The 27,835-nt window shown below is 37.4% G+C and overlaps 2 protein-coding genes and 1 long non-coding RNA gene across 6 annotated transcripts; 2 read left to right on the top strand and 1 right to left on the bottom strand.

The window, feature by feature from the left end:
- The first annotated feature begins 162 nt into the window (after positions 1-162).
- prkcda (protein kinase C, delta a) lies at positions 163-13,762 on the top strand. The gene is made up of 18 exons (XM_077603228.1): positions 163-311; positions 4,715-4,859; positions 4,967-5,166; positions 5,238-5,304; positions 6,156-6,309; positions 6,576-6,607; positions 7,627-7,712; positions 8,162-8,291; positions 8,374-8,474; positions 9,753-9,852; positions 9,972-10,102; positions 10,244-10,417; positions 10,510-10,601; positions 11,171-11,233; positions 11,463-11,601; positions 12,144-12,332; positions 12,497-12,625; positions 12,744-13,762. Exons 2-18 carry the CDS (start codon positions 4,751-4,753, stop codon positions 12,900-12,902), a joined length of 2,055 nt encoding a protein of 684 aa, XP_077459354.1. The 5' UTR covers positions 163-311; positions 4,715-4,750; the 3' UTR covers positions 12,903-13,762.
- A 535-nt stretch (positions 13,763-14,297) lies between these two features.
- On the top strand, positions 14,298-25,051 carry rft1 (RFT1 homolog). Of its 2 annotated transcripts, XM_077602900.1 has the most exons (14): positions 14,298-14,512; positions 14,585-14,670; positions 14,932-15,054; positions 15,129-15,420; positions 15,498-15,632; positions 15,724-15,984; positions 16,045-16,189; positions 16,745-16,850; positions 16,960-17,209; positions 17,293-18,960; positions 19,038-19,188; positions 23,022-23,149; positions 23,315-24,844; positions 24,930-25,051. In XM_077602900.1, the coding sequence occupies exons 1-10, from the start codon at positions 14,450-14,452 to the stop codon at positions 17,455-17,457; spliced, it is 1,626 nt and encodes a 541-aa protein (XP_077459026.1). In that variant the 5' UTR covers positions 14,298-14,449; the 3' UTR covers positions 17,458-18,960; positions 19,038-19,188; positions 23,022-23,149; positions 23,315-24,844; positions 24,930-25,051. The 2 variants fall into 2 exon arrangements, with proteins under 2 accessions (XP_077459026.1, XP_077459025.1); XM_077602899.1 differs by having other exon boundaries at positions 23,315-25,051.
- Positions 22,562-27,549, bottom strand: LOC144075634 (uncharacterized). Of its 3 annotated transcripts, XR_013300587.1 has the most exons (7): positions 27,082-27,549; positions 25,185-25,253; positions 24,916-25,016; positions 24,633-24,709; positions 24,461-24,560; positions 23,007-23,147; positions 22,562-22,939 (listed from the first exon to the last, which is right to left on the bottom strand). It is a non-coding gene; the product is annotated as an uncharacterized LOC144075634 (long non-coding RNA). The 3 variants fall into 3 exon arrangements; XR_013300586.1 differs by having other exon boundaries at positions 22,848-23,147; positions 27,082-27,545; XR_013300588.1 differs by lacking the exon at positions 24,461-24,560 and having other exon boundaries at positions 22,848-23,147; positions 27,082-27,540.
- Positions 27,550-27,835: the final 286 nt, after the last annotated feature.

The following is a 27,835-nucleotide window of genomic DNA, read 5'->3' as shown; positions in this document are numbered from 1 at the left end:
TTTATGAATTTAAAAAGTTTATTTTATTCATCTGTTCTCAATTCTTGTTGTCATGATGATCATAGAAAATCCTGTCCTCAACGCCACTATTTTCTTTTCATTTATGAAGTAAAAAAAAAAATGAAAAGAAAATGAAATGCGCGCTCCTGTGCGGGTGGCAGGTAGGCGTCACAATGTGTCGGGAGCGCGCACGCGCTGCGCCACACTTCCTCAATCGACAGAATCATTGAAAGAAAAAAAGGCGACAAGAAAGAAAGAATAAGTTCGCTCCTCGCCGCACTGACGGACCGACGGACGCTTTTGTGCCCGAGGTGAGCATGCCATTAACGGTTAAGCATGTTGACCGATCTTTCCAACGAGTTCGGGCTTGTTCGCGTGTGTGGAAAACGTCCCTCGTGGAGCCTTTTTGGAATGTATATACCTCTTCATTTGTCACTCATTTCAGCGTCCGCTGCGATGGTAGCTAACTTTCATGGGGTGCGTCTACAAATAAAAGTACTTGCCAACTAAATTAAGATGCGTGGATGCGATGGAATATGTGACTGCTGTCACTCCTTCATTCCCGGAAAAAAATGGCCACTGGCAACTTTTTCTATTGCTGCCTTCAATCATAATTCTTCTAATTAATGATGCTGTGCTGTGCTGATTTTATTGCGTAGATGTAATTGTGTCCTCTTGCCAATTTACTACTAAATCTAACATAGTTGTAATGCACTGTAGGCGTCTATCTATTAGGGAGGGGTGTGCGTGGGTTTCAGCAAAAGTTATTCCAGATTTTTCATCCCCTCAAGTTATTCTCTATAATCAGGGTTAGAAACTGTGTTTTCCCAAACTGTTTAGGATTTGACTTTAGAGATCATATTGAAAATTCAACAAATCTCCTCCTGTAAAAGGGTCTGCTCAGTTGACAAAATGAATGCACACAGTTGTTGCTATTGACAATAAGTACACTAGTGAGAAGCTCATTTAAATTCAATGCAGAAGGTTGAAAAGAGCCCCTTGATTGGGTTTATAAAATTGTCATCTTTGTTATGAAGACGAACAGCTAATGTCACTAACATCTCATGTTTTTCTGTTTGTTTATTTTTATTTTTTGCTCTAGTTTTCAGCCCACGGGCACATAACAAGATCTCCTTCCCCCTTCCAGCCAACCCAACTCGTGACACACCTATCCAATAGCAGCAACTCACAGACAGACACCTTCACAATCTCATAGACAGTTGGATCTTACATAACTCCACGTAACGCAACTGCAGGTTTGCGACCATACATAATGCAAGCATTCCCTCTTCTCGCCATTTAACAAAAAAATCTGTAAAGCTTCTCAAGTACAAGCCATCGTCTGATTTTCTTGGACTTTTTTTTATACATTGTGCATTTAAAACTGCCACATAACTTTTCTGTGACAATGACCTGCGCTATCTTAGTGCTAGCAAATAATGGATGCGCTCATGGTCAGCATCTACCGTATTGGCCCGGATATAAGATGACCCTGATTATAAGACGACCCTCTTTTTCAAGACTCGAGTTTGAAAAAAGACTTGACACTAATTCATTTTTTCATACAGAAAATAATTACAGTATACATCTGAAACAAAGGATTATAACAATAATTGAAACTGTTTACAAGCGAGCTCTGAAAGTATTGGACAGAAAACCAAAAAGGTACCATCACTGTCATATATTAAAAAAACGCCTCAACTGGGACAATATTGTTAAACATGCTGATGCCATTTGATTACAAAATGTTACATCACAAAGCTCCTCCTCCACTGCAAGAATAAAAATAACTGCTTATATTCGGGGCAATACGTTATATACAGCAATCCCTTGAATATCGCGGTTAATGTAAGCCAGACGTGGCCGCGATAATTGAAAAATCGCTAAGTAGGGTCACCCCTATTATAACTTTTTTTTCTTCAATACTGAGTCCCAGTAGCAAAAGTGGCTTCCGCGTACGCATTTCAGTTTGGATTTTCACATTTTTATGAACTTTAAACAAAAAAGCAAAATAAAATAAAAATGAATAGTGGAAAAAAATCATGATAGGTCAGACGCAATAATCGAGGGATTACTGTACTCTGAGAACAAACAGAAAGTGTGGTGCAGCACATGTACACAGATTATAACAAACATTATGGCACCTTCTGAATACCCAAAAGGGTTAAAGTTCCTGGGTTCCTAGTTTTTTTACTTGAGATACCTGTACTGTCACCTGTTTTGCCCAATAAGGACATTAGTTGTGCAAAGAATTGACACACTTAAACTCCAAATTGTACATCTTTGGAGTTTTTCAACTTTTCTAGCAGTAGTTGTAGGTTTTTCCAGCCAGAATAGACTGATTTAGTTTTACTTTAGAAAAGTTCTAGTTGTACTGATGTTTTTTTTTGTTAATGATCAAGCCGATAACTTGAGACTGCTTTCAAACTGTGCAAAAAAAATGTCCCCCATGCTGCGATGCCCCACCAGTGTAAATTGTTAACAAAATGCAGGTGTTTTCAAAGATTCTTTGTAGGCCAGATGTAGTTCTCAAGTGTTGACATTTTAACTTTTGGCCTACTTTAACGTTAAGTAATCTTCTCGGCACACATTTTGTTAGTTTGTTAGCACAACATGATACAGAGGTTGCAAAAGTCGTTATTTGGTTACAATAATTAATAAATATTCATTTGGTTCATTAACCTGTCATTTAAATATTAAACATAGATGTTTTTCAATAAAATTGACATTTTTTTCAATAATTCCTTAAATAATATTTTCACTGAAAACACCCATAGGAAAAATATCAATCATATAATGTACATGTCACATTGTTCAAACTTCATATTGTTAAATAATAGTTTTTTTTTCATTTAAAAATATAAATAATACATTCAATTAAATCATTATTGGCACATGACATCCATTCTCAAGGTGTGTAGTACACAAAAGAATCACTGAAAAATTATTGCGTACATTTCCTTGTATTTTAAAAAACTACATTTTGCATTTAAACTTCAAGAACAGTTTCTTTATCCTAAAGCTGCATCCATACAGCAACACTTACATTCAAAGATATTCCAGTGGCTTACAAAGCTGCTATATCAAATTTACTTTTATGTACGTATAAGATTTCTGTCTTTTGGTAAATATTCCGTCTACATGAGTTCATCGTAATTGGTCAATCCAGTCAAATTTAGAGCACTGACTGTTATTTTCCAGTGGCAATTACTGTTAAAAAAATCTGAGAAGCATTGCCTTGTATAATTCTGCGTTTGTACTGCTCATCTAAGTCTGAGAACTGTTCTTTGGTTGTAATTGTAAAACCTGTTAGCTAAGATTGCTCGTGCAATGATGAAGAAACAGTGGTTGCCAGCAACCGCACGTTTGTGTCATTTAAGACAGAAAAGACATTATAGAAAGGGGCCTCAGACTAAAGGGAAGTTGCTGAATCTGGAGAAAGGCACACAACTTTAACATTTAACACAAAGGACAAATCCAAACTGGACATGCTGGACAAATCAATCTGGACTGTCCTCAATCACACAGCACAGTGCGTGTATTGATTTGACTCCAAAACACTGGAGCCACAGTGAAGTTTGTGGCAATCCCAGTGTCCTGCTTGTCTTTCCTACTCTTGAGTTTTCTTCCCAATGCTCTTTTTTTGCTTTATTTTGCTGATCCCAGTGTGGGCGGTTACAGGTTTAGTAATTGCCAAGCTTCCTGTGGAGAGAGCCGTGTGCTTGTTTTGGAGTCGGGACATGTTGAAGCTCGCTATGTTACAGTAGGAATGTCCTCTAGATTGGCTGCTGCTCCCATTCACACTAGACCAAACACCAGTATGCTACCTAAAGTAGAATAGGGCAACAATGATGACACATTTGACATTAGAGTGGTAGACAAAAGCTATGATGCATTGCGTAGGACAACAGCATTGACTCATGCTGTGCAAACTTGGGGCAGTGAAGATGAACCAGTTTTTTCACGGTCAGATAATCCCTCCATCTGGTTTTCATGATTTTGAATGTACAGATTTTTACTTATCAAGCACAAAATATTAGGGTGGGCCGGCAGACGTGGTTAGCGCGTCGGCCTCACAGTTCTGGGGTTGAGGGTTCGATTTCAGGTGGGTCCTCAGCAGTGGGAGTCAAAATAACTTTTTTTTTTCTCTGCCTGAGAGACCCACATTTTTTTGGGGAGCGCAGTGAGGGAAACACACTTGTTATCATATTGTGTCAAAAGTGCTAGACAGGTTGAGACTAAAGGTTGCTATTGTGTTTTTAGGTGATTACAAAGAATATGTTTTGGCTTGGAAAAATGGAAGGTACTTTTTGGTCGGAATATCCTTCTAAAATGGGCCCAATTACTATTTAATTTGATTTAAATTCTACAAAACAATGCAACGAGAGGATAACTTTGCAATAGGAATTCAAAAATTGAATGCATTTTGTACATTATGTAGGCTTATATAAAGTAACACTTTAATTGGCAGTGATGATGACCCACTGATTAATGTTGCAGGTTGGTACACATCAATCAAAGCATTTTGAAAAAAAAAAAATAGGATCATAATATAATTTTTGAAGAACATTACTCACCACCATCCCTGCTTGGCAGAGATAGAATAAATATTTAATGTCTTATTCATTCACTGCTAACCCTCACAGTTTGAATAGGGTGGATGTCCAACACCAGCAATGGCACTCACTTACTTACACACTTGCTTGTTTGTCAGTTTTTTAGCTGTAGCTGATTCCCGGGACTCGTCAACATGTCTCCTTTCTTGAGAATTGCTTTCAACTCTTTCGATCTGGGTGCTCTGCCCCCGCCGGTTGACGCCCCTTTCTGTGCAATCAAAATGAAGGAAGCCCTGACAACAGGTGAGAGAATTAGTCCGAAATAACAGTACTTTACACCAACATTGCTCCGTTTAGCCGCCGGCAATTCGTCCAAGTTATTTTTATCAGAACATCCTACTTTTCCCCAGAACGAGGTAAGACTCTAGTTCAGCGAAAACCCACCATGTATCCCGCTTGGAAGGCCAGTTTTGACGCGCACATCTACGAGGGCCGCGTTCTCGAGGTGCTGCTGATGAAGACCGCAGAGGAACCGTTGGCTGAGGTCACGGTTGGCGTGTCTGTGCTTGCTGAGCGCTGCAAGAAAGCCAATGGGCGTGCTGAATTCTGGGTAGGACACTCCAGTTGCGCCCGTGTAATGAACTGCAGCACAGCTTTGTTCTTAAGCGTATGTGTATTTAGGTGGATCTCCATCCTTCTGGGAAAGTGATGATGGCAGTGCAGTACTTTCTGGAAGGAGTGGAATCAGGTGGGGGGAACAATCACATCCTTTCTATCCATTCATTATCTATGGCGCAGTATTAGATGAGCTAACGGTTTACAGTGCATTCACTCCTAATTATAGTTTGATGTTAATGTGGATGTTATATTTTGGGAACATGAGGGGGAACCTTGTGTACATCCACTCAAGCATGGTTAACCGCAAACACACAGGTTTATTGAACACTTCCAATTTTCTAGCGGTGTGAATAGCATATTACCATGCCTAGACTGTTTTGTCCAATGATGTTTGCACGTGTGGATTTGTTCTTTCAAGAATTGCAATTTGAAAATGATTGAATTCAATGCCTTTATTGTCATGATACAAGTACAATGAAATTTAAAGCTTCATCATAAAGTGCACACATAAATTATCCATTCATCTTCTGAACCGCTTATCCACACAAGGGTTGCGAGGGGTGCTGGAGTCTCTCCCAGCTGACTTTTGTGTCTTAACTTGGGTCAAACATTGTAACAATCTGTATTCTTCATAGAGGAATATGAAGTTATTACAATGTTTGTTCCAACCAAAAGACAGAAAATCTGAGTGTCTGTTTGCGAGATTCCCCTCTGGATTTTACAAGTGCCTGATTTGAGAAAATAGGTTTTCAGAGCACGAGAGAAAAGTGGGCGACTGATTTCCTTTAGTTCCTTCTATCTTACGCGGTCATCAGATGCCATGTTTGTAGAATTTTATCTGTAGTTGAGCTCATAGGAAAATGATGATATCAAGAGGGTGATTAAAAGACTTCAAAGAAATTGGATTATGTAGTAAAGTGGATTATGATCAATACGTCTTGTTTGTGAAAAGACCTTTGTTTCTTCCTCCGTGCATAACAGAGAGCAAGCAAGCTGCAAAAGAAGAGGCTCCCACCATCAACCGTAGACGAGGTGCCATCAAGCAGGCAAAGATCCACTTCATTAAGAACCACGAGTTCACCGCCACCTTTTTCAGGCAGCCCACATTCTGCTCTGTGTGCCGAGATTTTGTCTGGTGAGTTTAACCTACTTTCTAGTTTTGTAAAATGAACCTTCAGGGGAATTAAGAGAAACTTCGAAATCGCCAATTGGATCACTCAGTCCGTTGATAGCGGCATGCTCCTAAACTGTTTTCAAACTAGATTTGGTCTCACTCGGAAACACGGCTGCACAAAATACAATCAAACGATGGTTCAATGACCAAACTCTCAAAATTGTGTGATCACAAATAAGAGTAATTGACCCATTTCTATCCCCCCCCTCTCTGCCCCCCACTCACAGGGGACTCAACAAGCAAGGCTACAAATGCAGACGTAAGTGAACATTTTTTTTATAGTCCGTTGAGATTTGAAGTGACTTTAAGTTCTCAAATGTTTTCTGACTTGCGGTCTTTTGGAGATAGTCAAATCTTTCCATCCTTACAAACTAAACACAAGCAAAAAGTGTTAGGAAAAAAACAACAACAATCAAGAATAGCATTGGAGCCACATTATTTATGACCATTTCTTACAGTTTTCGATGCAATGCGCAAATCAAAAAAGTCCTAAAAATATTTTTGGCACTCATTTGTTCTATATAAGATATTCTTCTAAGTGTGTACTCACTCTAGGCCACATTAACCTTGCCAGACATGGCCTCAATTTCCTCTCTCTAGTCCCTTGGTAACCTGTGCTCTCAGCTCTTCAACATTTTGGGCTTTGACCCATTTTACATGCCAATATGGAATATTTTACCGCACTGTTTTGCTTCAGTTGTACGAGGTCACAGTCATCAGTGTGAGTGGAAAAATCACAATAAATAAAACATGCACTGTGTATATTGTAAGTGCGCATGTACATCCAGGTGAAATAACTTACCATATGCTCAGACTGACTTTTTTTAAAAAGTTATTCTGCCTATAGTATTTTTATTATGCAAGTTGGGATTATCATTATTAAATGATGGGAAAGGGATTTTGTACCACAAGTCAAACTACAGATTTTAGATGTCCAGTACAGTGGGGGGGCAGTCAATGAATATTTATATATGTTTATCATTATGTTGCACTACTTTAGCAGTGGTATTAAGCCTCTAATTAAGGCTCAGGCACAAAATACACTGCCCACCACTGATCAAGTGTGACTAAGGTTTAAGCATGACATGGAATGCCTATTGTTAATTGAGGGGGGGGGGGGCAATCCCTTTAGAGTCCTGTAACCCCCCCACAACACACAAACTTGCCTGGAGGTTGGTCAGACCAGACATTTTAAACATAAATATATATTAGGATTGTTATTTCTAAATGTATACTTTTTCACCCTGTTTTGTGACCCTTTATTCCTCTTTTTATTAGAATGCAATGCAGCCATCCACAAAAAATGCATAGACAAAATCATCGGCAGATGCACCGGCACCGCCGCAAACAGCCGAGATACCGTGGTACGTAAAGCGTCTCTCTGAAGTAAATAACACTACGGAGCTGAATCTACACTCCCCCGTTCTGTTGTTGGCTGAGCAAATATGAACAAGTTTGGTATTATTGAATGATGTGGGTTGTCAGGGCAGAGTTTAGGACAAAAGGGGGTCCACGACTTCTTAGGTGATCAATACTTAAGGATAAAGATGTTCAAAGGCCAACTGAGATAAGACGCTGGAGGGAAATGCTCAAGCACACATATGCACATAGTGGAGACGGCAAGATGGAGTCAGGTACTATGGCAGACTACTTGGATAGCAGATTAGGGAAGAAACAAGTATTTTGGAACTATAAGGGAGTTCAGGAAGGGGCTAAAATGATGAAGCAAATTTACAAAGCTGTGGGACCACTGCTAAGGATTCCTTTGTCCCAGCTGGTTAATGCAAAGGATGAATTGCATTTCTTCCCGCAGTTCCAAAAGGAGCGCTTCAACATCGACATAGCGCATCGTTTCAAGAGCCACAACTACATGAGTCCCACCTTCTGTGACCACTGCGGAAGTATGCTTTGGGGTTTTGTCAAACAGGGCCTAAAATGTGAAGGTACGACAGATCCCATCAGATTTTCTTCCTTTGTCATTTTGAACTGGAATTGTTTTTCTGAGCATCTTTTTTGTGTGTAAAGATTGTTCCATGAACGTTCATCACAAGTGTCAGGATAAAGTGGGCAACCTTTGCGGTATCAACCAGAAACTGTTAGCTGAAGCACTTACACAAGTCAGCCAGGTGAGTTAATGCTTCAAATTTGAATGGTCTAACTCAGACATCATAACACGTTATATAAAACAGAACTCTTAGCAGTCGCTTCATATGACTTTTTAGGCAAAACAACAGAGTTTTTTTTACCCCAAATGTGACAGATAACTGTGTTAAATCCTGTGTACACACTGACATTTAGTATTACAGTCCAGACAGCTCAAGTCTGCTGGTCATCTCACTGCACTCAGAAAATTTACTGTATTTCCCGGACTATAGTTAGCCTTGCTTTTTTTATTAGTTTGCCTGAGCCTGTGACTAATACTGAAGTGTGACTTATGTATGTTTTTTTCCTCTCTCTCACCATGACAGGCTGTTATGTTGTTATAGTTTTCTGAAAAACTCTTGTGTTAACAAAAGCCCATTCATCCCGATATTCTCTATTTTACTATTGTTACTTTACAATACGTTTGTTTTTATTTTCTGATAAAAGAAAAAAATCCCCTCCCAAAGTGTTACTTAAACTCCAGTGTGAGTTAGACATGTATTTTTCCTCTACATTGTGTATTATTTAGCTGCGACTTATACTCAGGTGTGACTTACAGTCCGAAAAATACGGTAGTTGACTTTGCTTTTACAGTGCCTTAATCTTAATGTTCTACAATAGGGGTGTCAGACTTGGGTTGGTTCGCAGGCCGCTTTAACGTCAACTTGATTTCACGTGGGCCAGACCATTTTAGATATAATATTTAGATTTTTTTTTATAAATGGATTTAAAAAACTGGATTAAAAGCCCTGAATATTCAGTTTTTTATAGATCTAGAACAATGTTTATTTTAGCTTTTTTTTTAAATATATTTTTAGATTTTACAAAATGATTTTTGAACTAAAAACACAGAAAAAAATTGAATAAAAAATTACAATTATTGATTTAAAAGGGGGAAAATCAGGAAATTTAATATTACATCTATACTCTTCATTTTAATTTGATCCTAAAAGAGAAAGTCGGCACTCATGATTTACTTTTCCGGGCCACACAAAATGATGCGGAGGGCCAGATTTGGCCCCCGGGCCGCCAGTTTGACACGGGTTCTACAATGTAACCTTCATTCGGTTCTGTGTGCTTTTGGATTGTTCACAGTAGACCATGATCAGTAGCCTGCTCTTTTTAAGGACTGAAAATGGCACGATTATTACATTAGATTAAACTTTATTAATCCCGTACTCTGGGAAATTCACTGTTGAGTATACCTTTGTTTTCTTTGTATTGCGAAATGAGTTATTTCAACTTCTCACTTCTTTTTGAAGAAATCCTTCACTCGCCGCTCGGATCCAAACCTTGACCCAAACCTATCGGATATTGGAATCTACGACGAGGTTCATAAGCTGTCCCAACTGCATATCAATGGTCAGTGAGTGTTTGCATGTTCTAAAATGGTAATGCTACTGTTTATATAATGTTCTGTTCACAATCATGCTTCACTAATACAGCCATTTATAAGTGTGTGGCTAATTTTTGTTTGTTAGATCCAGACCAGTACGGAAGAATATGGGATGGCTCGAGCCCGCAGCCTCCTCATCGTCTTACCCACCTCACCCGCATCAACGTAGACAATTTTGTCTTCCACAAGGTCCTCGGTAAAGGCAGCTTTGGGAAGGTAAACTGCAGAGTTTGTCTCTGATTCCAAGCTTGAAAGAGAAATAACATTAAATGACAAACTTTGGCAATTTGACAGTGATTTATAACTTTTTTTCTGGTAAAATTGGAGTCAAATAGATAAGCATTCTCTTTGTGGCAGGTCCTCTTGGCAGAATTAAAAGGGCGAGAGGAGTACTTTGCTGTAAAGGCTCTAAAGAAAGACGTGGTGTTGATGGATGATGACGTGGAGTGCACGATGGTGGAGAAGAGGGTCTTAGCTTTAGCCTGGGATAACCCTTTCCTTACACATCTTTATTCAACCTTTCAGACAAAGGTAAGACTCTCTCGGGACTGCTTTGTATGTCCATATTCCTACTAGGTTTTCTTTACTAAATGATGGCAGCTAAAAGATATTTATGTCTGCAGGAACATCTGTTCTTCGTGATGGAGTATTTGAATGGAGGAGATCTCATGTTTCATATACAGGAAAAAGGACGTTTTGATCTCATCAGAGCCACGTAAGATTGATTGATTGATTTAACGGTTGATCATTTTAACTAAAGAAACCAAACTCAGACATGTGCCGGCACTTGCACGTGATAAAAGAGGTCATGGAATGGAGACGCAAGTCGAGTAGATCTGCTGTTGATGAATGAGTGCCTTTTATTGTCTCCCTCCCCTTGTGGGATTTTTTTTTCCTTCTTACTTTACAGTATCCTGATGGGCCCGATGGCTCGGGGGTGTCCGTCCTTTGGCGCTCATGAGCACTATGTCCTTCTAAGGCAGGGTTCAAGAACCTTTTTGACCAAGAGGGACATAGACAAGTCATATTTTTGAATGTAATTCCTTGAGAGCCATACCCGGAATTTAAAAGTAAAAATAAATGCGGGCATTTTTGTCATTTCAAAACTTTTTAGGTACGATAAGTATTTAAATTCTTTTAATAACTTTGTCATGCTGTTGCTAATCAATGAGCATATGCAGGATTACAACGCCTTACAATGTACTCCTCAATTTTTCACGTCCACGGTAAAAAAAAAAGGCACAAGTCGATTTTCCTGACATCTGTCTCTCTCTGGCTTTACAGGTTTTACTCATCTGAAATCATTTGTGGCCTTCAGTTTTTGCATAGCAAAGGAATCATCTACAGGTCAGAAAGCTAGATTATTGGGACAAATGGGAATAAATGAAATTGCAACATTTATGATAAGCCCTAGCTGTACTGTATGTTCACAATGTGGCATTAAGTATGGTGTGCTTTTCATGAAGGCTATTGATACTGATGTTTGGATTGTGTTTTGTGTGTAAAAAAAAAACTAAAAAAATCTCCTGAAACACTTAGTTTTTGTTTCTAATGCTGCTTCTACTTGTTTGGGCAGAGATCTAAAGTTGGACAATGTGATGCTGACTCAAGAGGGACACATTAAAATAGCAGACTTTGGCATGTGCAAGGAAAATGTCTTTGGAGAGAACCGCGCCACGACTTTCTGTGGAACACCTGACTACATCGCCCCTGAGGTACTTTGATTTGACACCGTACAGTACAACAACTAAAATAGCTGCATTTGACATTGTAACCAGTGTGTGTTTAAGTTAACAAAAAAACTCCTTTTGTGGCAGCAATTGCAGAAGGCAGGAAGCCAGATACAGGAACTGGAAAGATGTAGATAATTTCCCAAATGACTTTGCACTGTAAAGAAGCACTGGCTTTTCTAGCATTCTAAACGTATACAGCATGCAGATCATTTTTTTTCTTAAATGAGATTATAAATCCATTTAAAATAATTTTTTGACATCATTGGTTTTGCAGGTGATCTTAGCCAATCATTGGGCACATATTGTATAAAATAAACTTGATTTTACTACCTTAATGTTCAGTTCAAAAGGTGCACTGGACTATAAATTACAGGTGTCCAGATTGTATTATAGAATTTTACACCAAAATTGACCACCATGTAAAAATCCACACATAGGTTTCACATGATTACAGGCCACAGGAGCTCCTAAAATGACGGTAAATCGTCCTATGAGGATGTTTAACACAATTTGTTTCTTTATAGATTTTACTGGGCCAGAAGTACTCCTTCTCAGTTGACTGGTGGTCATTTGGCGTATTGCTCTACGAAATGCTAGTTGGACAATCCCCGTTCCATGGAGATGATGAGGATGAGCTCTTTGAGTCCATCCGCATGGACACCCCACATTATCCACGCTGGATCAACAAGGAAGCCAAGGAGATGCTAGAGCGGGTCTGTGCAACAAACTACTATTGTCCAAAACCTTCCAGAGGAGCCTTTCCTCCGTTTTAAGACGAGTGATTTAAATGCAGTAGATCAATATCAATGTAACCAATAGTTTTTTTCTAATGTGATCAGAAACAATGTTTTCCTTTTTCCGTTTTTCCCCCCTCTAGTTATTTGAAAGAGATCCCACGCGTCGACTGGGGATTGTGGGTGATATCCGCTTACACTCCTTCTTTAAGTCCATTGACTGGCAGGCTTTGGAAAACAGGGATGTGGACCCTCCCTTCAAGCCCAAAGTGGTATGAGACACACACACAAACATACACAGTTTGAGAAACCTACTCGCTGCTCCACACTGTCAAATGTTGTGATTCTAATTATCTTTTCAATTCATGAGACATGTGCTGTTGCTTACAGAAATCACCAAATGATTGCAGTAACTTTGATCGAGAGTTCCTGAGCGAGAAACCCCGCCTATCCCACAGCGACAAGAACTTGATTGACTCCATGGACCAGTCGGCATTTGCTGGCTTTTCTTTCATGAACCCCAAAATGGAGGTCCTCTTGGAAAAATAAACACTGAGCCTGCGTTCACAAACCCAATTTTAGGTACGTTTTCCCCCTAGTGTCACACGGTTAAACCCGCCAATTAGCTGGTACACCACCAGAATTTGTGTGACCTTATTTTAGGCACATTACTTCTCTTGTTTAAAAAGTATAGTCATTGTTTTTAGAACAGTTGGAGGTACTGTATAGATTAAGACCCTTGTGGTTTTCTGCATGCATCCAGTCATTGTGTAGCCTGTAATAAATAATAATAATATGATAATGCAGTAATAGGTTGGTCGGCTGAAAACTCTTACATTCCGTTTTACTACTGCCATCTTGTGTGTGTGTGTGTGTTTGTAATGATCAGTCCAGAACCAGCAACTAATTTAGAATGAAATGTGGGATAGGCTCCAGCACCCCTGTGACCCTTAAGCGGTACAGAAAATGAATGAATGTAGAGTTAAATCTTTTTTTTAACCCATCCTCAGTGTAATAACTTGAATTACAGAATTGACGTATGTTTAGTTTTCTTGCAGAGACGAGGAACCTATAGGCTATTGTCATTTTCACGTTTTATTTGGGATCTTAAATTTATATCATCAATTTTAAAAATTAACCCAGATGACTTTTTATTAAAAAAAAAAAAATTGCACGCATAATAATCTCACTATAAAATAATAGACATTTGATTAATCCAAACTAATACTTTGGTATTCATGTGAGCATAAAGTATATGATAGTTGCTCAACTTTAGATTTCATTGAATGGAAGCAATTGAAATTGTGTATATAAGTAATGTATATTGATGTAACGTGTATATTGGTACGCAGTGGATTTTTTTGTTATAGTCTACATATTTTACATTAATTAAAGACATCAAAATCATGCCTTTTTGTTTCTGTTTGGATTCTTTTTTTATACAAAGTCATTGCATTTGTTTTAATATTTAGTTTAATTTGAATTAGTTTCCAGCATGACACGTCACATCTTTGGCAGGGGAAAAAGACGCACGTTTCTTAGATATCATTTGTGTAGAGTGCTAGATGCGACAAGTCGGGAGCCGACGACGTTAGTAATCGGTGGCCATATTAAAAGACTCAGCGACTCTGAGGTGAGTGATTTACTCCACTAAAGAGTGATTTACTTCACTAATTGAACTTGTGGAAATCTTGATCGATTAATAAACGGTCGTCTTTAGAACACACAAAAGAATGTATTGCATCTCTGACGTTCATGGAAAACTAAACTGTTTGAAAATCCATTGATTTCAGCGTTATGTTTTGTGAAAGGCTTGGCACAAAATGGCCGGCGTGTGATAACGACCGCCCATTTTGGGTCACATCGCGTATTACTCATCTAGGTCTATATAGACATATGATGTCTATAGTAGCCGCGCATTAACTGTTACGTCACTACGCACGCTTCATAACTATGATGTGTACGGAAGTAGAACATCAGCGAAATTCCCCTTTAGTGCGATCAAACTGGTTCTTTCGCCCCACGCGGTTGAGCAAATGAACGTCCAACATTTACATGATTAAAACAGATTTTCATACACGATCAAAAGTTCTACGATGACTTCGCAGGACGTATTGAAGAATGCGTCCACCCTCGCCTCGTACAATGTGCTGCTACAGGTATACTAAAATGATAACCTGCGTTTATTCATGTATGAAATGCGTGCTTACAATGTTAATGTTTCGTGCCAGGTGATGTTCCGTGTACTCACCTTTTTATTGAACGCTTTCACGCTGCGATTTGTATCCAAAGAGCTCATCGGAGTGGTGAACGTCAGGTAAGACACGTGTTTCGCAACTTGGATTAAAAAAAAAATTAAAATAATAATAATAATGAAATTTAAAAAAAACAACACTTTACACCCGCGGTCAAAAATTTAGAGACACTTTACCATTCACTAGGATTACAAAGTGTCTGAAAACTTTTGACTGCGGGTAAACACCATGACAATGATGAAGAAAATCACAGAACAGCCCTGTTAACTCTGTGGTTCAATGTAGTATATTTCTAATAGTAAAAATGATCTTCATCTTTGCAGGCTTACGTTACTGTACTCCACGTTAGTATTTTTATCCAGAGAAGCTTTTCGAAGAGCCTGTCTGAGTAGTTCTGCTGGCACGAAACACAACTGGAGGAGGACTATCAACCTGCTATGGCTGACGTATGTACGACTAACCACCATGTTCTTCACCGCTAGCTTTTCTCGAGTCCTTCAAGCAGTGTTCTTCTTATCAGGTTGCCTCTAGGTGCACTATGGGGAGTCCTTTTGGTCACCGTGTGGCTGTGGCTCCTGGAGGTGCCAGATCCTAAAGTGATTCCTTTTTACGGCCCCGCCGTCGTGCTGTTTGCTCTCGCCGGGGTGCAGGAGCTCTTGGCTGAGCCCCTGTGGGTGCTGGCCCAGGCTCACATGTTTGTGAAATTAAAAGTGGTCGCCGAGAGCTTAGCTATGTTGGCTAAGTGCTGCATGACGGTGATGCTGGTGGTGTTTGCCCGTGAATGGGGTCTTTACATCTTTTCTCTGGCTCATGTAAGTATCTGCTCCACATCTGTTTTTAGGGAATTCAAGTTGACTAAAGTTGAGTTAACTTGAACTTCTTTGTTTAGCTGGTGTACACGGGGGTCCTTGTGTGGTGTTATGCACTTTACTTTCTTCGTTATTTGCCGTCCAAAGAGGCGGCGGAGAGCAATTTTCCACTGCGCAATATTGGAGATCTGATGCCACACACAGCTAATGGAGAGGTAGTGTGATTTTTTTTTTTAAATTAAATTAATTCAATGGTGTCAAGAAATTTAAAACCACTGTGACAATCTCGTTTTTATCAATTTCTAGCCTCTGTTGGATTGGACTGTAGCTCGCCTCACCTGGAGCTTCTTTAAGCAATCGTTCCTCAAGCAGATCTTGACTGAGGGCGAACGCTACGTCATGACGTTCCTCAACGTCCTCAGCTTTGGCGACCAGGGTGTTTATGACATCATCAACAATCTGGGCTCCATGGTGGCTCGCTTTATCTTCCTGCCAATCGAGGAGAGCTTCTATATCTTTTTTGCCAAAGTGCTGGAGCGGGGCCGCGATGTGAAAAGCCAGAAAAAGGTAAGCACGAGCATTATAGCGAGGAATTTTTGATGCTCATACTGTGATTGTGGTCTTCAGGAAGATGTTGGTGTCGCGGCAGATGTGTTACAATGTCTGCTCAAACTGGTGTTGGTGATTGGACTCATCATTGCAGTTTTTGGGTATGCCTACTCGAGACTGGCACTGGATATTTATGGTGGATCGCTACTGAGTAGTGGGGAAGGTAAGATAGCTAGTTAATACTACTGATAATGACTTAGATTTATATTCATGTTTGGTCAAACTAATGGCTCAAGGATGCTAAACAATAACTCATATGGCAATAAAAAATTGCAATTACATTACAGCACCTTCTCTGTATTATCCAAAATTCCAAATTATTTGTTTTATAAAAAATATTCCTTAGTTTAGTATCTACACATCGTTTTAGTATACATTTTTCAAAACATTTATTTATTTAAAAAAAGAAAAAGTCAGCGAGAGACCGCACATGGTTTTAGTGTCCATATTTTTTTTCAACGAGAGAAGCTCGACCCGACCCGAATCCAAAGTAATGATTGACATTTTAGGCCTGACCCGAATTATGTGGATTTTCACATTTTTATGAAGTTACAAAAAAACATTTTATTAATAAAAATCCCCAGGAAAAAAATCTGCGATGTCGTGAAGCCGCAATATTCGAGGGATTACTGTATTCTTTTTTCTTCTTCTTAAATTCAGTGTATCCAAGATGCCGGGTCAGTATAATATACATGTATATTCACCTATTTTGGATCAGGTCCAGCTCTGCTGCGATGCTACAGCTTTTACGTCCTCCTGCTGGCTGTAAACGGCGTGACCGAGTGTTTTGTGTTTGCCGCTATGAGCCAAGAGGAAGTTGACAAGTAAGCGCCAAATAAATGACCAACAAACAACACATGACAAAAAAAGCACAGAAGTTTGGTTTTCATGTTTGATTGTTTTATCTTGACTTGCGGACACGTGTTCATCTAGGTACAACTTGGTGATGCTGGCTTTGTCCGCATCGTTCCTTTTCCTGTCCTACATGCTGACATGGTGGGCAGGTGGCGTGGGCTTCATCCTAGCCAACTCCCTGAACATGGCCCTCCGTATCATGCACAGCATCCTCTACATTCGCCGCTACTTTGCGTCCAGTCCGTGGAAGCCACTGCAAGGCCTGCTCCCCTCACCGCTTCTATGCCTGGTGCTCATTGTCAGTGCTGTGGTTACTGTTCTCAGTGAGGTATTTTCACACGCTCCAGTAATACCGGCATGACGTCAGGTCCTCGTGCCGTTTGTATTGAAAGTTTCTGTTTCATATTGTAGGCTGTTTTCTGCTGTGACGGCGGCTGGTTTCTCAGGTTGGTTCACATCAGCGTGGGAGCGCTGTGTCTTCTATTTGTCCTCGGGGCTATTCTGATTACGGAAACTCAACTTACTGTATTTGTGAGGACTCAACTGATGCCACAGTACAGGAAAAAACATATTTAATATGAAGGACAGCAGCAAGGAAACCTTTGTTTTTTAAATGAACCTTTAATGGTTAATTCCATTGCCTGCCCAAAGAATATATTGGATTGGATAACTTTAAAGTTGTAAAGTTGGACAAAAACTGGAACCACACACAGGAAGTCTTCCACAAGATGGGGAACTTCTGCAGACTGGGACCGAGGTAGAGAATATGCAGAGTCACTCTTCCTAGCTTATCTGCACAGTTCCTCAGTAGTCTGGAGCTGAAGAAAACAGCAGCAGGGCAGAACTCCTCGACTCCGTTGCTGGTAAGCGCCGACAGCTTTTCCATCTTATCCCACGTAGCCTCACCCGGTCTTACAGAGGGCCCTGTTTGGGGGTGTAAATGTGCTAAAATATGTTTGCCAGCACCACATTGGATGGTTGTCTGAAGGCATCAGTGAAGTGATTCACTAGCACCCCCAAACGCGGTTGGCCGTTTTCACTCAACGAGCCTATTGATGCCCATTAGACCTGGGCCCTCTTTGCATTTGTTCCGCCACTGGTGCAAAGTACATTTCATTTCAGTGGTTCCATTTCACAAAGTTTTGCACTTGCACAGGGAAATATTTAAAATCCTGTAGAACAACACAAAAATTAAGTTTTACTTTTTTATTTTAAATTCTGCGGGCCTGGTGAACAACCAAGTGGTATTTGGCAGAGGACCCTTTCTCACCTCTTTCTGGTATCGAAAATCATTTGGATTTTGAAGTTATGTTCCAATTTTTTAATGTGAATTTGGGGGGTTTCATCAGCTGTAAGTTGACAGCATAACACTTAAGAAATACAATCATGGACTTTTTGTGTGACTTAAAACATAATATTTAAAATATTATTTTCAAATTCAATTAGTAAAACTAAATATCCACAATATTTTAATTCGGATACAGTTGTAATTAAATGTATGATCATGATGTTGCCGAATAATTCCTATGTTTGTACATTCAGTCATTGAACTATTTCAGGACCTTTTTAATTGTTTGTTGACAAATGAATGAACGCTATTTTTATGAATGAAGTTGCTTGATGTGTAAAAATCATTCAACGTACAGAACTTTGTCTGCTATGTATCATATCGTGGAAGCTATCCAGTGTTTTTAGCAATGTCAACCACCAGAGTGTGTTTTGAAACATGACTGCCACATATGTGCAACTTTTTGACTATTCATTTTGAGCAGTCCAATATGGCATTGACTTGAACTGGAATTCCTGGACTGGATATGGGCAAAATCAAACCATTTATCTTAGTATTCTTATTTTTTTATGTATAGTGAACTTTTAACCACCATACTTTTTTTTTTTAAATATCATTTTAAATTTTGTTTCCATTTGTAAGCTGGGATTCATTTACACTCACAAACTGCAAGGAGGAGCTTTTACACTTATGACATCATTTGTTAACATTTATTATCCACTTGAGAGCCAGGCCGTACTTAAACAAGCTTCACTGAGAAGACAACTACTGAGATTGTCAACATGTCCCAAGTAAGAGACGCTTTTACTGAACGTGTGCCATCCAAATGTTTGAAATATGCCCGTTTGTTTTTCTTATCATCCTCAAGAAGAGGAAGTGCAGCATCCCGTTGTGAGCCAGCCAGGAGGAGCTTTCCGAAACAAAGAATAGACTTGGTGGCAGTGGACCAGTGAAGAGCAAGACTTTTGAAGTCATGGAGGTCAATTTGAAGTGCCCACCACAAAGGCACACACCCTACGGTAAATGCAATTTGCAATATGTTGACATGATTCAAGATGACATCAGAAGTCAGCATAGGGTAAATGTTTCCACTCCATGTACGGTTGAGTGAGAAGGAATGCTGTAATGATGGGAGACCAACTGTTGCCCCAGTGGTATACGTACTATGTTGTTTTTTTAAAGAAAAAAGCCTTACTATACTATGTCGTTTTTTTAAAAGAAAAAAGCCTTACTATACTATGTCGTTTTTTAAACAAAAAAGCCTTACTATACTATGTCGTTTTTTAAACAAAAAAGCCTTACTATACTATGTCGTTTTTTAAAGAAAAAAGCCTAACTATAGTATAGTAAGGCTTTTTTTCTTAAAAAACGAAATAGTATAGCAAGGCTTATTTCTTAAAAAACGGCATATTATAGTAAAGCGTTTTTCTTTAAAAAAAAAAGACCATGTATTGTAAGGCTTTTTTTCTTAAAAAATGACCATGTATAGTAAGGCAAATTTTCTTAAAAACGACATAGTATAGTAAGGCTTTTTTTTCTTAAAAACGACATAGTATAGTTAGGCTTTTTTCTTTAAAAAAACGACATAATATAGTGAGGCTTTTTTTCTTAAAGAACGACATAGAATAGTAAGGCTTTTTTTCTTAAAAAACGACAGTATAGTAAGCCTTTTTTCTTTAAAAACGACATAGTATAGTAAGGCTTTTTTCTTTAAAAAACGACATAGTATAGTAAGGCTTTTTTTTCTTAAAAAACGACATAGTATAGTAAGGCTTTTTTTACTTAAAATACAACATAGTATAGTAAGGCTTTTTTTTCTTAAAAAACGACATAGTATAGTAAGGCTTTTTTTCTTAAAAAACGACATAGTATAGTAAGGCTTTTTTTTCTTAAAAAATGACAGTATAGTAAGGCTTTTTTTCTTAAAAAACGACATAGTATATAGTAAAGCTTTTTTTCTTAAAAAACGACATAGTATAGTAAGGCTTTTTTTCCTTAAAAAACGACATAGTATAGTAAAGCTTTTTTTTCTTAAAAAACAACATAGTATAGTAAGCCTTTTTTTTTCTTAAAAAACGACATAGTATAGTAAGGCTTTTTTTCTTCTTAAAAAACGACATAATATAGTGAGGCTTTTTTTCTTAAAGAACGACATAGTATAGTAAGGCTTTTTTTCTTAAAAAACGACATAGTATAGTAAGGCTTTTTTTCCTTAAAAAACGACATAGTATAGTAAAGCTTTTTTTTTCTTAAAAACGACATGGTATAGTAACGCTTTTTTTTTCTTAAAAAACGACATAGTATAATAAGGCTTTTTTCTTTAAAAAAACGACATAATATAGTGAGGCTTTTTTTCTTAAAGAACGACATAGTATAGTAAGGCTTTTTTTCTTAAAAAACGACATAGTATAGTAAGGCTTTTTTTTCTTAAAAAACGTCATAGTATAGTAAGCCTTTTTTTTCTTAAAAAAACGACATAGTATGTAAGGCTTTTTTTTCTTAAACGACATAGTATAGTAAAGATTTTTTTTCTTAAAAAACAACATAGTATAGTAAGCCTTTTTTTTATTAAAAAACGACATAGTATAGTAAGGCTTTTTTTTTCTTAAAAAACGACATAGTATAGTAAGGCTTTTTTCTTTAAAAACGACATAGTATAGTAAGGCTTTTTTTCCTTAAAAAACGACATAGTATAGTAAGGCTTTTTTCTTTAAAAAAACGACATAATATAGTGAGGCTTTTTTTCTTAAAGAACGACATAGTATAGTAAGGCTTTTTTTCTTAAAAAACGACATAGTATAGTAAGGCTTTTTTTTCTTAAAAAACGACATAGTATAGTAAGGCTTTTTTCTTTAAAAAAACGACATCATATAGTGAGGCTTTTTTTCTTAAGAACGACATAGTATAGTAAGGCTTTTTTTCTTAAAAAACGACAGTATAGTAAGGCTTTTTTCTTTAAAAACGATATAGTATAGTAAGGCTTTTTTCTTTAAAAAACGACAGTATAGTAAGGCTTTTTTTCTTAAAAAACGACATAGTATAGTAAGGCTTTTTTTCTTAAAAAACAACATAGTATAGTAAGGTTTTTTTTCTTTCCTAAAAAACGACATAGTATAGTAAGGCTTTTTTTCTTAAAAACGACATAGTATAGTAAGGCTTTTTTTTCTTAAAAAACGACAGTATAGTAAGGCTTTTTTTTCTTAAAAAAATGACATAGTATATAGTAAGGCTTTTTTTCTTAAAAAACGACATAGTATAGTAAGGCTTTTTTTTCTTAAAAAAACGACATAGTATAGTAAGGCTTTTTTTTCTTAAAAAAACGACATAGTATAGTAAGGCTTTTTTTCTTAAAAAACGACATAGTATAGTAAAGCTTTTTTTTCTTAAAAAACAACATAGTATAGTAAGCCTTTTTTTCTTAAAAAATGACATAGTATAGTAAGGTTTTTTTTCTTAAAAAACGACACAGTATAGTAAGGCTTTTTTGTCTTAAAAAACGACATAGTATAGTAAGGCTTTTTTTCTTAAAAAACGACATAGTATAGTAAGGCTTTTTTTTTCTTAAAAAACGACATAGTATAGTAAGGTTTTTTTCTTAAAAAACGACATAGTATAGTAAGGTTTTTTTTCTTAAAAAACGACATAGTATAGTAAGGCTTTTTTTTCTTAAAAAACGACATAGTATAGTAAGGCTTTTTTTTCTTAAAAAAACGACATAGTATAGTAAGGCTTTTTTTCTTAAAAAACGACATAGTATAGTAAAGCTTTTTTTTCTTAAAAAACAACATAGTATAGTAAGCCTTTTTTTCTTAAAAAATGACATAGTATAGTAAGGTTTTTTTTCTTAAAAAACGACACAGTATAGTAAGGCTTTTTTGTCTTAAAAAACGACATAGTATAGTAAGGCTTTTTTTCTTAAAAAACGACATAGTATAGTAAGGCTTTTTTTTTCTTAAAAAACGACATAGTATAGTAAGGTTTTTTTCTTAAAAAACGACATAGTATAGTAAGGTTTTTTTTCTTAAAAAACGACATAGTATAGTAAGGCTTTTTTTTCTTAAAAAACGACATAGTATAGTAAGGCTTTTTTCTTTTAAAAAAACGACATAGTATAGTGAGGCTTTTTTTTCTTAAAAAAACGACATAGTATAGTAAGGCTTTTTTCTTAAAAAACGACATAGTATAGTAAGGCTTTTTTCTTTAAAAACGACATAGTATAGTTAGGCTTTTTTCTTTAAAAAACGACATAGTATAGTAAGGCTTTTTTTCTTAAAAAATGACATAGTATAGTAAGGCTTTTTTCGCAAAAACATGACACGATGTATATCAAGGCTTTATTAATAAAAAAACGACATAGTATAGTAGGGCTTTTTTCTTAAAAAAACGACACAATGTTTATCAAGGCTTTATTCATAAAAAACGACATAGTATAGTAAGGCTTATTAAAAAACGACCATGTATAGTAAAGCGTTTTTCTTAAAAAAATGACCATGTATTGTAAGGCTTTTTTTCTTAAAAAATGACCATGTAAAGTAAGGCTTTTTTTCTTAAAAAATGACCATGTATAGTAAGGCTTTTTTTCTTTAAAAATGACCATGTATAGTAAGGCTTTTATTTATTTAAAAAAAGACCATGTATAGTAAGGCTATTTTCTTTAAAAATACAAAAAAACACTGTGTGGCATTTGAGCAATAATAGTCATATTTGACTTTATTGTATACTTAATGAATGAATCTTGGCTTCTGGCTCATCCTCACAAGGCTCATTGACCTACAAGATATTTGTTGAATGTAAGTTACAGCATGGAGCAAATGTTCCCCACAAGTTCACGTCTTGCCTTGTTTGTTGACAGACTCATACCGGCCTTCATCCAGGAGTCTCCGGCGCCCCAGCGAGCAGAGGCTGATAAAGTCATGCTTTTGGACAGCTCCCGCAGATGCAGGCGGACGCCGCCGCCGGATGGCAAATCCTCACTGATCTGTAAGTCCGATTGTCGTCGTCGTTAACATCATAACTAGCAAGTAGCCAGTGTCTTTTGATTTTGTAGGCTAATAATTTGAAAAAAAATGGTGTAATGACCTAAATGTCAAATTTAAAAATGTTTAAAGTTTTTTTTAGTGAAAGGTACAAAGTCTTTTGTCGCAGATGTCCAAGAGTACCTCTGCGGGACGCGAACCAGCTTCCACTCGGTGGTAGGCGCATACTCTACTGTGTGTGCTAAAGGAACCTCCCACCAATTTGGATAAGTGTGCAAGCCACCTTCGTTCTCAGCATGGTCCTGTCCAATAAAAGTGTTTGGGTGGCTTATTTGAAATCCTAGCTAATAGCCAGTGTCTTTTGAATTTTTAGGCCATTTATTTTAACAAATTTTGATGTAATGATTAAATGTAAAATTTAATGTTTAAAGTTTTTTTTAGTAAAAGGTAATTAGTCTTATGTCGCAGGTGTCCCTCCCGCCGAAGGCGGGAGGGGCACCAAGAGTACGTCTGCGGGACGCGAACCAGCTTCCACTCGGTGGTAGGCGCACACTCTACTGTGTGCGCCAAGGGGCCCACCCACACACCCACTAAACTTCGACTGGCCAAGTATTTTCGGTAAGAAGGCATTCGAGTAATTTGGCTAAGTGTGCAAGCCACCTCCCTACCCAGCATGGTCCTGTCCTAGCTAATAGCCAGTGTCTTTTGAATTTTTAGGCCATTTATTTTAACAAATTTTGATCTAATGATTAAATGTAAAATTTAATTTTTAAAGTTTGTTTTAGTAAAAGGTAATTAGTCTTATGTCGCAGGTGTCCCTCCCGCCGAAGGCGGGAGGGGCACCAAGAGTACGTCTGCGGGACGCGAACCAGCTTCCACTCGGTGGTAGGCGCATACTCTACTGTGTGCGCCAAGGGGCCCACCCACACACCCACTAAACTTCGACTGGCCAAGTATTTGCTGTAAACTTCGGCCGCCTAAGCCTTTTCGCTGAGAGGGCGCTCGACTCATTTAACTAAGTGTATAAGCCACCTCCCGAAAAAGTATAAGTGTATGAGCCACCTCCCGAAAAAGTATAAGTGTATGAGCCACCTCCCGAAAAAGTATAAGTGTATGAGCCACCTCCCGAAAAAGTATAAGTGTATGAGCCACCTCCCGAAAAAGTATAAGTGTATGAGCCACCTCCCGAAAAAGTATAAGTGTATGAGCCACCTCCCGAAAAAGTATAAGTGTATGAGCCACCTCCCGAAAAAGTATAAGTGTATAAGCCACCTCCCGAAAAAGTATGGTCCTGCCCACTCGGTTTTTATTTGACCTGAAAAGGGAGAAGTTGGAGGCGGCGGAGAATCCAACCGATGACCTTTTGTATGGTGAGTTGGTGCTCTACTATTGAGGTGATTAAGTATCCGTTTGAGCTGAAAAGTGAGAAGTTGGAGGAGGTGGGAATCAATCCACGCAACTTTTTTTGTGCTAAGTGGGCACTATACCTCATTTTTGATTCAAAATGAAGAAATCCTGCGTGCGGTGGAAACGGGATCCAGTTTGATAGAGACCAAGAATATACCTGAATTTGAAAAAAAAAAAAGTTTAATCCAAAAGTGGCGATTCTGTGCAAATAAACAGGCTTTTCTGAAATGTATTTGCTGACATTTAGTGAAATAAGTCTTTTTTGAAATTCCGACATCGCCTACATCCGCAGGTGAGTCTAAGAAAAACAAAAGAAAACAAATCTTTTCTGCACAGCAACATGAATGTCTCTTTTAAACCTACTTTTTTGTCGTCAGGTGTCCTCGCTCTCCACGCTTTGGGAAAGCTTTTCGTTGGAAGACTGTCCATCGCACAAGTCATCCATTTTTGCCTTTGTCACTCATCTGAAAAAATCAAAATAAAAGTTGTCAGCCAAGTATCTCTTGTTCTATGATGTGACCTTGACTTTGATTTATAAGAAATATTTTTTTTCATTCGAAAAAGTTTTTTGTAAGGGGATGTGGCTTTGCACACGCATTATGATCGCTGCAACAAGGCGAGACATCACATACCGAGCCAACACGAAGGCGATCGGTCGGGGCGGCGCTTCATCCGCAAACTGGTCCCAAACCTACTCCATCCTGTCAGAGAGACCACAAGAAAAAAGCCTTACTATACATGGTCATTTTTAAAGAAAAAAGCCTTACTATACTATGTCGTGTTTTTTTAAGAAAAAAGCCTTACTATACTATGTCGTTTTTTTTTTAAGAAAAAAGCCTTACTATACTATGTCTATTTTTTTTATAAATAAAGCCTTGTTATACATTGTGTCATTTTTTACGAAAAAAAAGCCTTACTATACTATGTCGTTTTTTAAGAAAAAAAAAGCCTTACTATACTATGTTGTTTTTTTAAGACAAAAAAGCCTTACTATACTGTGTTGTTTTTTAAGAAATAAAAGCCTTACTATACTATGTCGTTTTTTAAGAATAAAAGCCTTACTATACTATGTTGTTTTTTACAAAAAAAGCCTTACTATACTATGTCGTTTTTTTAAAAGAAAAAACCCTTACTATACTATGTCGTTTTTTAATAAATAAAGCCTTGTTATACATTGTGTCATTTTTTACGAAAAAAAAAGCCTTACTATACTATGTCGTTTTTTAAGACAAAAAAGCCTTACTATACTGTGTTGTTTTTTAAGAAATAAAAGCCTTACTATACTATGTCGTTTTTTAAGAATAAAAGCCTTACTATACTATGTCGTTTTTTACAAAAAAAAAGCCTTACTATACTATGTCGTTTTTAAGAGAAAAAAAAAGCCTTACTATACTATGTCATTTTTTAAAGAAAAAAAGCCTTGCTATATATACTATTTCGTTAAAAAAAGCCTTACTATACATGGTCGTTTTTTTTTTTAAAGAAAAAAAGCCTTACTATATACACTGTCATTTTTTTACGCAAAAAAAGCCTTACTATATATACTATGCAGTTTTTGATGAAAAAAGCCTTACTATACATGGTCGTTTTTTATTTTTAAAAAGTCTTTCTATACATGGTCGTTTTTATTCAATAAAGCCTTACTATATATACTATGTCATTTTTTACGAAAAAAGCCTTACTATATATACTATGTCGATTTTGACGAAAAAAAACTTACTATACATGGTCATTTTTTATTTTTAAAAAAGCCTTTCTATACATGGTCGTTTTTATTCAAAAAAGCCTTACTATACATGGTCGTTTTTATTCGAAAAAGCTTACTATACTATGTCGTTTTTTTTAAAGAAAAAAAGCCTTACTATACATCAGGGGTCGGGAACCTTTTTGACGAAGAGAGCCATAAACAATTCATATTTTCTAATGTTATTCCTTGAGAGCCATACTCAGAATTTAAAAGTCAAAATACATGTAAATGGGTGTCTTTTATTTTAGTAATTTCACCACTTTTAAAGTGAAAAAAAAGAATACTTTTGACAACATTCTTCTGCAGTTGCTAATCAATGAGAGTATGCATTCTAGCAGAGTCTAATGCAAAAAACAAGACTAAAGCAGCACTGGACGTAGTATCTCAGTTCTGTCACCAACGGGTTCCATATTTTAGCTCACAGGTTAGCGAAGAGCCAGATCCACCCATCGAAAGAGCCACATGTGGCTCCCGAGCCATAGGTTCCCTACCCCTGCTATACATGGTCATTACCAAAAATAAATAAATCAAGTCGTCAGATATCACCAATATTACTGGAGTGTCTTTCCACAACTAGGATTTTCGTTTTATGACAAATGGTCCATAAAGACATTTCGAATTGGAAAAGTCATCATTGAGTCGTCTTTTTTTCTGTCCTTGTGCGATCTTTGAAACGATTAAAAAACACTATACACAATTCGATTTGGAGATATTATGACTGCAAGTGGAACTAGTATATCTTTATAGAAGCTTGCAATGTAGAAAACGGGAGCATTTCTTACCTTTTCAGCATGTGTCGAGTACACAAATATCAGCCAACGTAAAAAACAACAACTTCTTGGTGGACTTCTGTTCATGTCCTTTAACAAACGTGTCTTGGTTGGAGCTGACCCAAATTAGGCCGCTTAGATCATGCGATTAAAAACCTGAAAAGACGTTTACAAACAAATCAAAGCATACAGACAGGTCAACGAATACACTTTTTGTCATTCTCTCTTCCGGTTCGTTTCACTTCTGGGTCACCAATGTGACGTCAATTCAGGGAACGCCCTCGACTTTTTTTCTTTTAATATAGTAATAGTTTGAAATGAAAGCCTAGTCTTATGGGATACTACGCCTTTATATCAAATCAAAATCCTATATTGTCATCATACACAGCTGTGTAAAATGAACTAAGTCTTTATTTTAATGAAAAAATATACTGAACTACATAGTGTAGTGATCAGTCAAACGAGAGTGGGATTTGAACCGCAGCCTCCCACATGGAAGTCAGGTGAACGAACCTCCACACCACAAATTGACCACACTTTAAACTGTCATTATTGGAAGGCCTTGACTACAAATATATAGAAACAACTAAGGTAAAATGTTTCCCAACTGGGATTCGAACCCCAGCCTCCCACATGGCAGTCAGGTGAACAAACCTCTACGCCACAAATTGGCCACACTGCAGTTTGTCATTATTGGAAGGTCTTGACTACAATTGTATAGAAACAACTAAGGGAAAACGTTTCCCAACTGGGATTCGAACCCCAG

The sequence above is a fragment of the Stigmatopora argus genome, chromosome 6 (genome assembly GCF_051989625.1).
Source record: "Stigmatopora argus isolate UIUO_Sarg chromosome 6, RoL_Sarg_1.0, whole genome shotgun sequence".
Lineage (NCBI taxonomy): Eukaryota > Metazoa > Chordata > Actinopteri > Syngnathiformes > Syngnathidae > Stigmatopora > Stigmatopora argus.
This window is presented reverse-complemented; position numbering and strand designations above follow the sequence as displayed.